General features: G+C 41.9%; 1 protein-coding gene across 7 annotated transcripts in view; it reads left to right on the top strand.

Moving 5' to 3' along the window:
- HMGXB4 (HMG-box containing 4) overlaps window positions 1–16,760 on the top strand; it is a 64,871-nt gene that overhangs the window by 32,416 nt on the left and 15,695 nt on the right. For 6 of the 7 annotated variants that reach the window (XM_063662997.1, XM_054470544.2, XM_054470547.2 and 3 more), the window contains 2 exons: window positions 472–550; window positions 1,324–2,279. In XM_063662997.1, coding sequence (XP_063519067.1) covers window positions 472–550; window positions 1,324–2,279 — 1,035 coding nt within the window. Of the gene's footprint in view, window positions 1–471; window positions 551–657; window positions 773–1,323; window positions 2,280–16,760 lie in introns of all 7 variants that reach the window. The other variant, XM_054470549.2, reaches the window with a different exon arrangement.

Below are 16,760 nucleotides of genomic sequence, written 5' to 3' on the forward strand. Positions count from 1 at the left end.
CAGGCTTGAATGCAATGGCACGATCTCTGCTCACTGCAACCTTCGACTCCCGGGTTCAAGCGATTCTCTTGCCTCAGCCTCCCGAGTAGCTGGAATTACAGGCGCGGGCCACCACGCCTGGCCAATTTTTGTATTTTATTAGAGACAGGGTTTCACCATGTTGGCCAGGCAGGTCTCGAACTCCTGACCTCAAATGATCCACCTGCCTCCGCCTCCCAAAGTGCTGGGATTACAGGCCTGAGCCACTGCGCCAGGAAAGTCTTAAACTACTTCTTACCATATTTCCTAATATTTGAAGAAGGAAGTATTTTTTAATAACTTGAGAAAAGAAAAATAAAACATTATGCACATCTATTTTTATTATTTTTTGTGCTTTGTTTCCCAAAATCAAAAATCATCAAAGAAGAGTGGTTCCAAACTGCATTTGCCTCATCATCTTATTATTGGTCAATTCTTCTTCTTTAATTATAGGATAGTGAACTTTACTTCTTGGGGACGGACACACACAAGAAGAAGAGGAAGCACTCCTCTGATGATTACTACTATGGAGGTGAGGATGGGAATGGGCAACAGGTGGGATAAACACATCGCTGGTTCTTGGAGTCGGGGTAGGGGAAAGGGATCCAGATGTTGCTGACTCAGTGGCCTATTTAACAGGACAGTGGTTCTTGTTCTGAGTGCCGATAAACCAGTGTGAAGGAGGAGAGAGGTGGAGGGCTGGTATTTTGGAGGATTCAGCATAGAAGAACAGTCTGCATTTGTGATATACCAGGTACCAGGTTCCTTCTCCCCCCAATCATCCACTTATCTTGTGCCCATTGTTACCTAGCATCCCTTTTGCCATACGTAGTCCTCTGGCCTGCACCTGTGGGTCACTTCTCAACCAGTATATATCCACTCACAGAACCAGTTTTCTTAGCTATGTTATGCACATAGCTGATGAGACTCAACTTTCACCAGAATGGGTTTGTCCCGAACACAGAAACAAATGATACTCTGTCTGCAATCTGAATTGTTAACTTCCCATAATCCCACAGCTATAGTCAGTTCTTCTGGGTGTGTGCTCTTTGGTTGCTTCTGAAGACTCAATGAAGAGAAACAACTTTAGTGGCAAGAACTGTGTCCAGGGTCAGAGGCAGAATCTACCAAGCCAAGAAGCACAAGGGCATCATTTCTCAATGTTAGGAATCAGTTAAAGGGTCTCCCTTCAAATCATTCCTGTTAGCCTCTTTCTCATGTTAGCTAGGTGCTTTTGATGAGAGAGGAAACTTGTTAGAAGTTGCTTCCCATCATATTGACAGTACTTCTCTTGATTATTTCTAGACATTTCGTCTTTGGAATCGTCACAGAAGAAAAAGAAAAAGTCCAGCCCACAGTCTACTGATACAGCTATGGACCTGTTGAAAGCTATCACTTCCCCACTGGCAGCAGGCTCCAAGCCCTCCAAAAAGACTGGGGAGAAATCATCTGGCTCTTCAAGCCATTCGGAGAGTAAAAAGGAGCACCACAGGAAGAAAGTCAGTTTAAGCAGTGGGGAACTACCCCTGGAGGATGGTGGCTCCCACAAATCCAAAAAAATGAAACCTCTCTATGTGAACACAGAGACACTGACCCTTCGGGAGCCTGATGGTTTAAAAATGAAACTTATTCTGTCACCAAAGGAGAAGGGAAGCAGCTCTGTTGATGAGGAGTCTTTTCAGTATCCCTCCCAACAAGCGACTGTGAAAAAATCCTCAAAGAAATCAGCTCGGGATGAGCAGGGTGCTTTACTCCTAGGACACGAATTACAGAGCTTTCTGAAAACAGCCCGGAAAAAGCACAAGTCATCCTCAGACCCACATTCATCTCCTGGCCCTGAAGGCTGTGGGTCTGATGCCTCCCAGTTCGCAGAGTCCCACAGTGCTAACCTTGATCTTTCCGGGCTTGAACCTATTCTGGTAGAATCAGACTCATCCTCTGGTGGGGAACTAGAGGCTGGGGAGTTAGTGATAGATGATTCTTACCGGGAAATCAAGAAGAAAAAGAAGTCAAAGAAGAGCAAAAAGAAGAAAGACAAGGAGAAGCATAAAGAGAAGCGACACTCCAAGTCCAAGAGAAGTTCAGGACTTTCTGCCGTGCCAGTGGGAGAGGTCACAGTGACATCTGGCCCTCCTCCCAGCATCCCATACGCTGGAGCAGCAGCACCTCCCCCGCCACTTCCTGGCCTCCACACAGATGGGCATAGTGAGAAAAAAAGGAAAAAAGAAGAGAAAGACAAAGAGAGAGAGAGAGGAGAAAAGGTAAAGCATCTTTTAAGTGTGGTGGGGATAAGAGATGAAGCAGGTTTTTCCTGGATAGTCAGTGGACTTTTAAGTTAAGCAGTTGAGGTAAACCACTGGGAATTAAGCATGTTTGGGGGATATGTTGGAATGATATAAAGTATAAAATATTACCAGTAGCCCAGTCTGTCTGATACAAAAATAGGAGCAATCTTTTTTTTTTTTTTTTTTGAGATGGGGTCTCGCTCTGTCGCCCAGGCTGGAGTGCAGTGGTGCAATCTGGGCTCACTGCAACCTCCTCCTCCCAGGTTCAAGTCTCACCCTCCCAAGTAGCTGAAGTTACAGGCACCCGCCACCACACCCGTCTAATTTTTTTTTTTTTTTTTTTTTTTTTTTTTTTTTTTTTTTTTTTTGTATTTTTAGTAGAGACGAGGTTTCACCATGTTGGCCAGGCTGGTCTCAAACTCCTGACCTCAAGTGATCCGCCCACCTCAGCCTCCCAAAGTGCTAGGATTACAGGCATGAGCCACCATGCCCAGCCTAGGGTTTCTTAATAGAGTTATTCTCCCATTGTGCCAGGAATAGGTTTAGTTACACTGTGGCTTATTCCAACTGGTTCTTAGAATTCATAGAAGGAGCTAAACCCAATTTCTTTCACTTAGCATCACTGTCTGCTTAGGGCAGTTGGGAGATGTCAAAAGGTGTTCTTTGAGTTCATTTTGAAAAATAGACTATCAAAATTGGTAGAACAATGAGCAATCAAGTTAACAGAATAGCTAATGACTTTCCACCAGCTGGTGTTGGCTACTTTCTGGTATTCTTTTCAGTGTCAAATGTATGTTCTTTTACTGAGTGCTTGCTGTATGCCAAACTCAATGCTGTAGATAGTACCAGGAAGTAATAACACAAGCAGGACATAGTTGTTGACTTTAGGGAGCTCACTGTTGATTAGGGAGATAGGAATGATAAATCAGTCACCTTGGTTTGATGTCTTTCCTCATAACTCAGCAGTTTCTAGCAGTGAACTTTAGGGTCTCATAACTATGTCATTAAAAGTTTCTTTTTTTATTTATAGTTCTGCAAAATGCAATGTCAAATAAAATCTGGAAGAAAAGCGACTAAGAACGAGAAAATCAAATGTATTAAGAATCTGGGGCTGGGTGTGGTGGCTCACGCCTGTAATCCCAACACTTTGGGAGGCTGAGGCAGGTGGATTACTTGAGCCCAAGAGTTCGGGACCGGCCTGGGCAACATAGCGAAACCCAGTCTCTACAAAAAAATACAAAAATTAGCCTGGTGTGGGGGTGCACATCTATAGTCCCAGCTACTCAGGAGATTGAGGTGAAAGGATTGCTTAAGCCCGAGAGGTGGAGGCTACAGTGAGCTATAATCTTGCCACTGCAACTTCAGCCTGGACAACAGAGTGAGACTCCCTGTCTCAAAAGAAAAAAGAAAAGAATCTAGGAATGGAATTTAGTTTGATCTCTGAGGTGGAAGTTATTTCTCCACTATAAAGGGTGCCTTTTAAGAAAGTCTGCTTATAACTATCTGTTTATATCTGTCTATAGATCTATATCTGTTTATCAGTATATGTGTGTGTATGTATATATATAATATATATATTTATATTATATATATATACAGACACACATATCTGTTTATCTCAAAAAAAAAACCACAAAGCTATACCTGAGCCAGGAATCAGTGTGAACATAAAGACCTGGATATTCCAATACTAAGTCAGGTTTTATTCAGTTGTTTATTTGGAAAATTGCTTTATGAAATAAACACTATGTGTTCTTTATAAGATTCCGTTTATCCTAAGAATTTCCAGTCTAGTGACATGATAATGCCATCAACTAATCATCTAGTGCTGAATGTCGGAGCACAGGGTCAGGGAAAGCTTGAAGAAGGAAAAGGTTTCAGTGGAAGTGGACACATGGAGGCAGAGAGATGTTCAGGAAGCAGCAGAGTAAGATAACTATAACTGGACTCTACTTGTGCAATTCCAGCTGCCTGGTAAATCTTTCTGCTCGAATGCCTTGGGTACCTCAAACCCTTATGTCACTAATTGACATAACCTAGCTACATCTTCTGTATTCCCAGTATCCCGCCAGTCAACCCAAACTCAAAACTGAATGCTTATCGCTTTTCTCGACATTTTATTATGAAATTTTTCAGACAAAAAGGATTGAAAGAATTCTGTAATGAAAACTGTATATCCTCCACCAGGAGGTTACAGTTAATATTTTCTTTTTGCTTTATCATATATCTGCCCATCCTTTCATCCACCAGTCCATGTTATCTTTCTTAATGTATCTCAAAGTAAATTGCAGGTATCATACATTTCACCCCTAAACACTTCAGCTTGCATATCATTAACCTGAGTTCAATATTTGTTTTCAGGAATTTGTAAATATGAAATTTACATATAGGGAGGCTGAGGCAGGAGAATTGCTTGAACCCGGGAGGCAGGTGCTGCAGTGAGCCAAGATCACGCCACTGCACTCCAGCCTGGGCGACAGCGCGAGACTCGGTCTCAAAAACATAAAGATAAAATTTACATATGGTGAAATGCATAGATATTGAGTATGTGATGAGTTTTGATAGATGCACACACCTGTGTGATCAAACCTCTATCAAGATACAGACATTACCATCATCCCAGAGAGCTCTCATGTACCCGTCTCCAATCCATCCCCAACCCCAGAGCCAACAACGGTTGTGATTTTTTCTAGTCTCATGGTTCACTTTTACATTTCCCCCTTCCCTACTCCCTTCCAACTATTTCCACACAAATACTAAGCTTGATAGTCTTCCTCCTTAATATCTTTCAGGCCTTTAGCTCCTCCATTACTACTGCCACTGTCTTAGGCCTCATTCCTTTCTACACTTCCTGTAATAAGTAGCCTTTTTTCTTTTATTCTGCCGTGCAGTTCATCTCGCACATTGATGCCAGAGTAATCTTAATCTTAAGTAGCACCTTGATGATGGCAGTCCTGTGTTCTGCATCTTCAGTGGATTCTTACTGCTTTTTTGGTAGACTCTAAGCTCCAAGAGGACCAGGACCACATCTGTCTTGGTATCCCTAGTGTTTAACCTGCCATCTGGCCTATTGTAGACAGTCAGTAAATACTTATCAAAGGAATAAATACCAGGTAAGTTCAAACCTTAGCCAAGCATTCATTAAGTGTCTGGATTTAGCCTAATCTTCCCTTTTCAGCTTTACCTCTTATTAGTCTGTTAAACATACACTGTATGGAAATCAGACTTGTTTCCCATACATTACCTCTATTCCTTTGCTCTTTTTTTTACAGTGACCTTCCTCTTCTTACATATTGAAGCTCTGCCCTCTTTGCAAGACCTAATCAAATGCCACCTCTTCTAAGACATTCTGTACACCCCCCATTAGAATTAACATCTAAACTCCCATATTACCTTGCTGTCTTACTGCACTTATTTTCTTCCTTATATTGGCATTATCTTTGTACATATTCTGTTTCCCTTATTAAAGATTATAAGGGAAGACTGATTCTTAGAATTCATAGAAGGAGCTGGGTGCAGTGGCTCACACCTGTAATCCCAGCAGTTTGGGAAGTGGAGGCAGGTAGATCACTTGAGGTCAGGAGTTCGAGACCAGCCTGGCCAACATGGTGAAACCCCCATTTCTACTAAAAATACAAAAACTAGCTGGGTGTGGTGGCATACACCTGTAATCTCAGCTGCTCTGGAGGCAGAGGCAGGAGAATTGCTTGAACTTGGGAGGCAGAGGCTGCAGTAAGCCAAGATTGTGCCACTGTACTCCAGCCTGGGTGACAGTGTGAGACTGTCTCAAAACAAACAAATAAAATAGAATTCATAGAAGGGGCTACACCCAATTTCTTTAACTTAGCAGCACTGTCTGCTTGGGGCAGAATGTAAGCTCCTTTACCACCTTATAGTATCTTCAACTCTTCAATGTCCTTAATGAGCACTTTGTAAGTATATGTCAAATGAATATGTGGATGAAAACGTAGTACTGAAAAGGTAGGTTGGGAGCAAATTGTAGAGAATCTTAAATGCCAAAGTAAAGGACTTGGCAGCAGGCAGTTTGGGGTTTATAAGCAAGGTTTAGTTATGATCTAAATGATAAGAATAAAATGATAGAGTTGTACAAGGTGGATTAGACTAGGGAGAGACTAATAACCAAGGGAGTTACTATAGTCCAGAAGGTTAGTAATAAAAACCTAAGAGACAGGAGGATCACTTGAGTCCAAGAGTTCAAGGCTGGCCTGGGCAATTTAGCAAGATCCAGGTGTGGTGATGCATGACTGGAGTCCCAGCTACTCCTGAGGCTGAAGTGGGAGGATCACTTGAACCCAGGAGTTCAAAGCTTCTGTGAGTTGTGATTGTGCCACTGCACTCTAACCTGGTTGACAGAGCAAGACCCTGTCTCTTAAAGAGAAGAAGAAAAAAAAAAGGCTTGATAGAAATAAAATTGAAGAGATTGATTCAAGAGAGGCTCTGAAGGAAAAATTGACAAGATCTATCTAGAGCAGGGGTCCCCAATCCCCACACCACAGACCAGTAGCCGTCCGCGGCCTGTTGGGAACCAGGCCACATAGCAGGAGGTGAGTGGCGGGCAAGCCATTGAAGCTTCATCTGTATTTACAGCCACTCCCTGTCACTCACATTACTGCCTGAGCTCCACCTTCTGTCAGATCAGCAGCGGCATTAGATTCTCATAGGAGCACAAACCCCAGCAGGTTCCTTATGAGAATCTAATGCCTGATGATCTGTCACTGTCTCCCATCACCCCCAAATGGGACCATCTAGTTGGAAGAAAATAAGCTCAGGGCTCCCACTGATTCTGCATGATGGTGAGTTGTATAATTATTTCATTATATGTTACAATGTAATACTAATAGAAATAAAATGCATAATGTAATGAATGCACTTGAATTATCTCGAACTCCCCCCCTATCCCTGCCCCAGGTCCGTGGAAAAATTGTTTTCCACGAAACCGGTCCCCAGTGCCAAAAAGGTTGGGGACCGCTGACCTAGTGGGCTTGTATCTGGGAAGCCAGAAACATAAATGAGTCTAAGAAATATCTCTTTCAGCTTTGAACCTAGATACGTTGGAAAAATAGTAAGCTCTTCAAAGTTAAGCACTTATCTATAATTTGCCCATGTGGCTAGCAGTTGCTAGTGAAAAATGAATTTTAATTTATAGCAAAAACCTTATTAAGAGTTAATATCTTTGAGTGTGGCTGTCCAAAAAATCTGAAGTAGTCATAATCTGAATTTAATCATTTATTTGTCCAACAAATATTTATAGTGTATATACTGTGGTTTTTAAACCTGATTCGTGCATAAAAAATTCCTATAAAGCTTTTTAAAAATATATTTTCCTGGGTTTTGTTTCAGTGTAAAAAAGAACTATATAAAAGTCAGGGACAGGCAGGCGCAATGGCATGCACCTGTAATCCCAGCTACTTGGGAGGCTGAGGTGGGATCACCTGAGCCCAAGAGTTTGAGACCAACCTAGGTGATACAGCAAGACTCTACCTCTTAATTTTTTTTTTTTTTAATTAGCCAGGCACAGTGGCAAGCACCTGAGTTTCAGCTACTTAGGAGGGTGAGGCAGGAGGATTGCTTGAACCCAGGAGTTCACAACCAGCTGGGCAATATGACAAGACCCTGTCTCAAAAAAATAAATAAAAAGTCAGGGACAAAGTCCACCCAGAGATAGAAAAGAATGATTTAGGAGTAGTGTTTCTTCAACCTACAGTGAGCAGAGACTGGAGAAACTACTGGTAGAAATGCCAAAGGCCTCTGTGCGACCCTTCTACCTTAGATTCTAGGACCAGGACTCTAATAAAAATAGAGAAGGTGAGAAGAATAGCTGGTTTGGGAGAAGAAGACAAGTTAGATTTAGATCAGGAGATTCAACATAGCTAAGTGGTTGAGAGCGTGGGCTGTGGAACCCACCTGAGTTCAATTCCTGGCTCTATTCAACCACTTACAAACAATGTGATGTTGGATAAGTTACAGAACAACTCCATCTCTAAGTTGAGGATAATAACAGACTTACTTCCTAGGGTTGTGAGGATTAAATGAGGCAATACATGCGAAAGTGTTCAGGGCCTCGGTGTGCCAAGGCGCTCTGGGACGCCACATCAGACTCACCAGGACAACGCTTGGTATTTTCAATACATTTTGAGACAAACAGCAATACTTGACATCTCTCAGATACCTTATGAACTACTAGTTCAAAGTAATTCCGTTTCAACAATGTATGTTACATTCTTTTCAGTAGTGCCATATCTTTTCAAAGCCGTGTGTGTGTGCTCTAGAAGTAAAAAGCAACTACCACATTGAAAACCCACATAAGCACTGTGAACCAAGAACATTGGAGAACTTTGTCTTTGCACAATGCTCAGCACATTAGTGAGCATTCAATAAATATTATAATAATCTGAATGGTAATGGAAGCTCAAGACCCAGAATTTGGCTGGAACTTGGGTGAGAAATTGGGTGTTCATGTGTGATAAATGAAATAGGTAAATGGATAAGAGGGAATTGAGCTCAGAGCAGAATTTTGTAGAACACTTATACAGGGGCATTTATATAAGAGAAGGAAGAGGGGGCAGCTATGTTGGAGGAGAAACACAGAAAGGAGGAGAAAGACAGTTTCAAGAGTAGAATGATCTCATGCTAGAGAGGCCAAGGAGTTCAAGTCCAGTAGGTAGGAATGGAGCCGGATCAGGGGTTGAGGAAAGAGTGAGCGGTGTGGAAGTGAACGCAGCAGTGGTGGGCCCTTACTCGAGAATTTTGACTGACACAAAGAAGGGAAATTACACTATTTCCTGGGTGAAAAGTAGCCTTTCAGTTGTTTTGGAGGTGGTTTTTGGTTGGTTGGTTGGTTGGTTTTATTGGTTTTGAGTCCTGCATTCTAAGGAAGAGTAGAGAAATTATATGGTAATATCTTGATGATTTCCCACTAAAGATCATCTCCTTGCAGTGGAAGCTTTTCATTTATATAGGAGGAGCAGGATACAGTTACATTTTAAATATACCTTACTTTTGGTTTTACCCCAAATAAAAGCCTGTTTTTTGTCACTTAAAATAATAGCCGGGCGTGGTGGCTCACACCTGTAATCCACCACTTTGGGAGGCCAAGGTGGGTGGATCATGAGGTCAGGAGTTCAAGACTAGCCTGACCAACTTGGTGAAACCCTGTCTCTACTAAAAGTACAAAAATTAGCCGGGCGTGGTGGCGTGCGCCTGTAATCCCAGCTACTCAGGAGGCTGAGGCAGGAGAATCGCTTGAACCCGGGAGGCGGAGGTTGCAGTGAGCCAGGATCACGCCACTGCCCTCCAGCCTGGGCAACAGAGCGAGACTGTGTCTCAAAAAAATAAATAAATAAATAATATCCCATAATGTTGCCATTTCAGAGACATGCCTTTAGTTATTGGTGTGTTTCCAAAATATGCACCTTTTCTCTAAACCTAAGGTAGGGCCAGGTAGCCTAATGCCTGGCACACCCAGACATTGTTGATCTAATAAACAAAAGTCTGAAACATAACTAGACTTGTGATGCTGTTACATTAGTTCTCTCTCTGGCAAACCTGAGGCTAAGTAACAGCAACAATAAATGGTAGAAATTAGTCACTACCATCTATTGAGTGCCAGGCTCTCCTAGGCTTTTTCTGAATGTTACCACTCTTGATTAATAATTATCATTAGCCCCACTGACAGAGGAAGAAGCTATAATCTTTCCACTATGCCACATGCCTTTCCACAACTTTAAGACATGGTTACTCAGTGCCATGATACATCTTTGACTCAAATTCAGCAGACTTGGATTCTTACTCTGGTCTGCCACTTACTAGGTCTGTTCTTCTGAGATTGCTTTCTCACTTCTGCTCGTTTGTAAATTGGGGTTAGATTAAATTAGGTGGTGCATGTAACATGCTTAGCACAGGGCATGGCTTAGTAAATGTCAGCTGTTACAGTTACTTTCGCTTACGTCTTAAGTTCTTCAAAAGCACAAAATATATTTGAAAACATCTTTTTAAAATTTTGTTTTCAGCCACTCATTTCACATATTAGACTAAGCAAGGAGACTATGTTTTATGCATATAATACCCTACCTTAATATAACCTCCCACCTTTAGGAACCAAATCTGTGGTTACGTCACATATTTGGAAAATAGTTAAGAACCAGAAAGAAAACAGGACCTCTAAGGAGCAAAGCAGATGTTATAAAACCTACAGCTCATTGGAGAGCTTCATCGTCACTAAAAGAAGGACCAGTGAGATGAGTCCTGTGACCTCTCTGCCTCTGTTCCTTTATGCTTAAAATGAGAAATTAGCACCCAGCCTACTTCACTTACAAGGATGTTGTGGAAATCAGATGAGGTGCTACACGTGAATACACACTTGGCCTCTTCACACGCAGTTCTGAGACTTTGCTATTCAATAGTACATATTTACTCTGCTCTTAAATCCTCCCAGGCGGTAAGGACACAAAGATGAAGATACAGTGTCTGCTCTCAAAGAGCTTTCAGTCTAGTAAAAGGTTGGAAAGGACTTGGTGTGTTGAACTTCAACAGAGGCATGGGCGCGGAGTACTGAGAGAGTGCAAGGAAAGCCCGGAATGTCTGGCTTCCTGCGAGAGCTGTCATATGAACCAAATCTTAAGGCCCGGTAGGAATTATCAGGTGGAAAATAGGAGTAGGCACCTCAGTCACGGAATGGAAAATATTTGTGAAGGCCCTGAGACGCCAGAGGGCATAGGATATTCAGAGAAACCCAAGAAGTTGATATGACTGAAGCGAAGCCAGCGAAAGGTATGTAGAAGGCAGGAAGAATTGCTGCCAGGCTGGCCTTCTAGGAAGGGGCAGGAGAACTGAGTAGGAATTGGCAAAGCACAATCCTAACAGCTGTACATGTAGAGTTCCTCGTATGTTCTAGACACTGCACTAATTTTTTATCTACTATGTATCACTGAATTTTCACAAGAACCCAATGAGGTGTAGGTGTTGTCATCTCAGTTTCACAGAAATAAGCTTAAATAAATGAAATAGCATGCTCCGGGACATACCTGTTCGTGGCGGAACAGGAATTAGAACCCAGGTTTTTCTGACTACAGGAGCCACGCTCATTTCAATATACAGAAAATGGTTAAATTATATTCATTGATGTGGTATGACAGATAGCAGAAGTATAGAGTACATGTAGAAAGATTTTCATTCAAGGTAGTTAAAATTAAAACTTTGGTGTAGAAACCTTACTTATCTGCTGGTTTTCCTTTTAGCCAGATCAGATTTGGGGATCTCAGTCAAGTTAGTTCAGAAGAGCATCAGGTGGTAAAATGGTTACAAGTCCAGGCTCCAAAGCCAGGCTGCCTGTGTTTAGTGGCCCTGCCACTCTGTGGAGCTGTGAGTCTGGATCTCAGTTTCTTCATTTTTACACTGGCAGGAATGATGGAACTTACTTCATAGGGTTGTTATGAGGTTTAAGGGAATTTCTGTGGGTCAAGGTCCTACGTAGTATTAACATCACCAAATTTCTTTTTTTTTTTTTGAGACGGATTTTCGCTCTTGTCGCCCAGGCTGTAGTGCAATGGTGCGATCTCAGCTCACTACAACCTCTGCCTCCCGGGTTTAAGTGATTCTCCTGCCTCACCCTCCCAGGTAGCTGGAATTACAGGTGCCCGCAACCACACCCAGCTAATTTTTGTTTTTTTAGTGGAAACAGGGTTTCACCACCTTGCCCAGGCTGGTCTTGAACTCCTAACCTCAGGTGATCCGCCTGCCTCGGCCTCCCAAAGTGCTGGGATTACAGGCATGAGCTACCGTGCCCAGCCACCAAATTCATTTTTAAGAATCATAAGCAGTATTGTGCTTTAACTCCCAAATATTGTATTCTTTAAAACAGGGTCTTAAACTAGAGTTATGAGATTTTCATCAGGTTCTTAGAGTTCTGTGACCCAAAAAAGTTAACCAGGACACTTTATAAAGAGCATTAACAAGTTGCATTTTGGGCCAGGAGCAATGGCACACACCTGTAATCCCAGACTTTTGGGAGGCCAAGGCAGGAGGATCACTTAAACCTGTTCAAGGCTGCAGTGAGTCATAATGAGCCACTGCACTCCATCCTGGGTGACACAGCCAGCGAGACCCTGTTGCTTAAAAAGAAGTTGCTTTTTGAATATTCTTGATACTGTGACATACCTCCTCAATATTTAAAAGGAGATCCTGGCAGTAAAATGGTAACATCATGAGTCACATGTAGTTAAGTGGACTTGTTGTAAGTAATTTGCTACTAATAATAAAGTATCCAAGTTTTTAAAATATTAACATTTTCTTAATTAAAGAAGCGTCTGTGTATCCCAGCTGTAATCTACTTGCCATCCTGTATGTTTTCTTTCATGAGAAAATTTAGAGTGGAATTACTGGCCTTGCATTTGGAATCTCATGGAAATGTTTTGTATTTATAGAGATCATCCTCTATTTGTATATTTTTAATTTAGAAAAAAGTGCCGTGGAAAAGGTTTAACCCTTAAGTTTGAAATCTGAACTTTAGGTCCACAGACTAGAGTTGCATCTTACACAGTGGTTAGGTTTTAAGTCAGCACGTAAGGCGAACAGTGTAAGTAGTCAGAGTTTCCCTTGAAAATCCTTTAGAAAGGCTCCACATTGAAGGCTGACAGAGTCTCAGTCCAACAGAATGTCATTCTAGTGCAGCTAGACTTTTCTCTCCACCACCAGATGAAGTCATTGGCCTTGTTCAGGAACCATGATTTTATTTCATTTTTTAAATTACCTTAGCTACGAACATCAGAATCACACTTGTGTAGCGAGTTGCCCACACTGAGAGAGACACAGAAACTATCTGGGGAGAATAGATTTATATCTCCTGTCCCACTCACTCCAAGGTATAGGTTCTTAGAGTGGAATGAGTGGCAGGTGGAACACCCAGACTAATTAACCCACACCCCATCAAATGGCCACGAGTACCCTTTACATGAACTCATGTGCGAGCATGTGTATGTGTTTGGGTGTGCGTGTGGTGCCTCTCCATTGTATCTTAGGCCCAATAAAGGAGGATTTGAAAGAGAGGATCCTTAGAACACTTAAGACATTAGGAGATAAAAAGCTGATACTAAATAGTAAAGGAGATCCAGCACCCACAACATACTTCTTTACCATCTCTAAACAGGACTGGCTTCACCAGAAGAATACTAAAATAGTATTTTTAGTTTGGTTTGCTATTTCAATGAAAAATTTTAAAATAAAGGGCTTGCTGCTGTTTGTCTGATAAAGGTCAAATGATTTCACCCTATCCTCCTTCACCACAATTTTTATTTTTTAAAAAGCTTGTATTGGCTTTTTGGGTGCCACAACTTCTATTTTGGAAAATGCATAAGGAATAGAAAATAATTCATATTAGTTTTCTCTTGTGGCATAACAAATTATCACAAGCTTAGCAGTTTAAAACAACATCCATTTACTATCTCACAGTTGTGTAGATCAAAGTCCTTCTGGAGGACTCAACTGGGTTCTCTGCTCAGGGTCTCACAAGACTGAAATCAAGGCGTCCACTGGAGCCAGGTTCTCATCCGAGTCTCAAGCTCATTCAAGTTGTTGGCAGCTTTTAGTCCCTTATAGTTGTAGAACTCATGGCAATTTGTTTTCTTCAAATTCGAGACCAGCCAGAGACTGTCATGCCTTCTTGTCTCATTTTATTTGTGTGTTTCTTAATGTTGGTTCGATGTGAGGGTTTTCTTTGTTTTGTTTTTGTTTTTGTTTTGAGACACTTTTACTCATGTTGCCCAGGCTGGAGGGCAATGGCACCATCTCAGCTCATTGCAACCTCCGCCTCCCAGGTTCAAGTGATTCTCATGCCTCAGCCTCCCAGTAGCTGGGACTACAGGCATGTGCCACCATGCCTGGCTAGTTTTTCTATTTTTAGAAGAGATGGGGTTTCACCATGTTGGCCAGGCTGTCTTGAACTGCTGACCTCAGGTGATCCGCCCACCTAGGCCTCCTAAAGTGCTGGGATTACAGGTGTGAGCCACTGCGCCCAGCCAATGTGGTTTCTATTCATGTGAAATTTGTTCAGGAAACTCTTTAAGATTTTATTTTTTTGCAGCAGCAGCTTTAGGTTAACAAAATTGAGAGGAAAGTACAGAGGTAACCCATATATCCCCTGTCCCACACATGCAAGTCTTCCACACTGTCACCATCCCCCACCAGACTAGTACATTTGTTACAACTGATGAACCTACACTGACAAATCATTATCACCCAGAGTCCATAGTTTACATTGGGGCTCCCTCTTACATTGGTGTTGTCCATTCTATGGGTTTGGACAAATGTATCATGACACATATCCGCCATTACAGTCTCAGGCAGAGTATTTTCACTGCCCTAAAAATCCTGTGGTCCACCTATTCATTACCTCCCTGGCAGCCACTGACCTTTTTATTGTCTCCATAGTTTTGCCTTTTCCAGAATGCCACATAGTTGGAATCATCCAGTATCTGCCATTTTCAGATTGGCTTCTTGCACTTAGTAATATGTCCTTAAATTTCCTCCATGTCTTTCCGTGGCTCGACCCTTTCTTTTTTTCCTTTTAGCACTGAATAATATTCCATTGTCTAGATATACTACTACAATTTATTCATTCACTGATTGTAGGACGTCTTGGTTGCTGTCAAGTTTTGGCAATTATGAATGAAGCTGCTATAAACTTCCAAGTGCAGGTTTTTGTGTGGACATCAGTTTTCAACTCCTTTGGGTAAATACCAAGGAGCACAGCTGATGGATTATATGTTAAGAATGTTTAGTTTTGTAAGAACCACCAAACTGTTTTCCAAAGTGGCTGTACCATGGGATCTCAGCCCCATTCGGACAAGGATCTTGGCCTGTCTCATTTACCATTGAGTTCCCAATACCTTCAATATTTCTTGCCTGAAAGAATGAGTGACTGAATATTCTTAGGAATGAGTCTACCCAAGAAATGTCATTAAACCCCTTCCAAACCACCACCTGAGGTCTGGGGCTTTTAAATTTTATGTATTTTGTTTAATGTTATTATTTTTTTAAGATGGGGTCTCACTGTGTCACCCAGGCTGGAGTGCAGAGGTGCAATCCTAGCTCACTACAGCCTCGAACTCCTGGGCTCAATTGATTATCCCACCTCGGCCTCCTGAGTAGCTGGGGCTACAAGCATGTGCCACCAAACCCAGCTAATTTTTTAATTTTTTGTAGAGTTGGAGTCTCACTGTGGCAGCATAGCAAGACTGCATCTCTACAAAAAAAAAAAAAAAAAATTAGCCAGGCATGGTGGCACGCACTCATAGTCTTAACTACTCAGGAGGCTGAAGCCAGGGAAACAGTTGAATCCAGGAATTCAAGACTATAGTGAGCTATGATCGCACCACTGCGCTCCAGCCTGCATGACAGAGTGAAATCTTGTCTTAAAAGAGAGAGATTTTTGGATAATAGTTCTTTATCAGCTATGCCCCTTGTAAATATTTTCTCACAGTCTGTGGATTGTCTTTTTTTTTTTTTTTTGAGACAGAGTTTCACTCTTGTTGTCTAGGCTGGAGTGCAATGGTGCAATCTTGGCTCACCGCAACCTGTCTCCTGGGTTTTCAAGCAATTCTCCTGCCTTAGCCTCCTGAGTAGCTGCGATTACAGGCATGTGCCACCACACCAGGCTAATTTTGTATTTTTAGTAGAGATGGGGTCTCTCCATGTTGGTCAGGCTGGTCCCAAACTCCCGACCTCAGATGATCCGCCCGCCTTGGCCTCCCAAAGTGCTGGGATTACAGGCGTGAGCCACTGCGCCCAGTGTCTTTTTATTTTTTTAAGTGTCTTTTGCAGAGCAGTTTTTAATTTTAATGAACCCCAGTTTATCAGTTCCTTCTTTCATGGATTATGTCTTTGGTTTCTGTTTCTAAAAAGTAATTGCCAAGCTCAAGATCATCTCCTGTGTTACTGTCCGGGGGTTTTATAGTTTTGTACTTTACATTTAGGTCTGAGACTTATTTTGAGTTAATTTGTGAAGGGGGTAAGGTCTGTGTCTAGATTCCTTTTTTTTTTTTTTTTTTTTTTTTTTTTTGGCATGTGGATATCCAATTGTCCCAGCATCATTTGTTGAAAATACTATCTTTTCTTCATTGTATTGTCCTTGCTCCTTTGTCAAAGATTCGTTGACTTTATTTAGGTAGATTTGTTTCTGGGCCCTCTGTTCTGTTCCATTGATGTATTTGTGTATTCTTTCGCTAATGCCACACTGTCTTGGTTATTGCAGCTTAATAGTAATATTGAAGTAGGGTAGTGTCAGTCCTCCAACTTTGTTCTTCAATACTGCCTTGTCCATTCTGGGTCTGTGGCCTCTTCATATAAACTTTAGAATCAGTTGATGTCTTCAAAACAGCTTGCTGGGCTTTTTGTCTCTTTTATGTGCTCACCTGCTATGGTCAGGCCCAGTCAGGATAATTT

The sequence above is a fragment of the Pongo pygmaeus genome, chromosome 23 (genome assembly GCF_028885625.2).
Source record: "Pongo pygmaeus isolate AG05252 chromosome 23, NHGRI_mPonPyg2-v2.0_pri, whole genome shotgun sequence".
Classification (NCBI taxonomy): domain Eukaryota; kingdom Metazoa; phylum Chordata; class Mammalia; order Primates; family Hominidae; genus Pongo; species Pongo pygmaeus.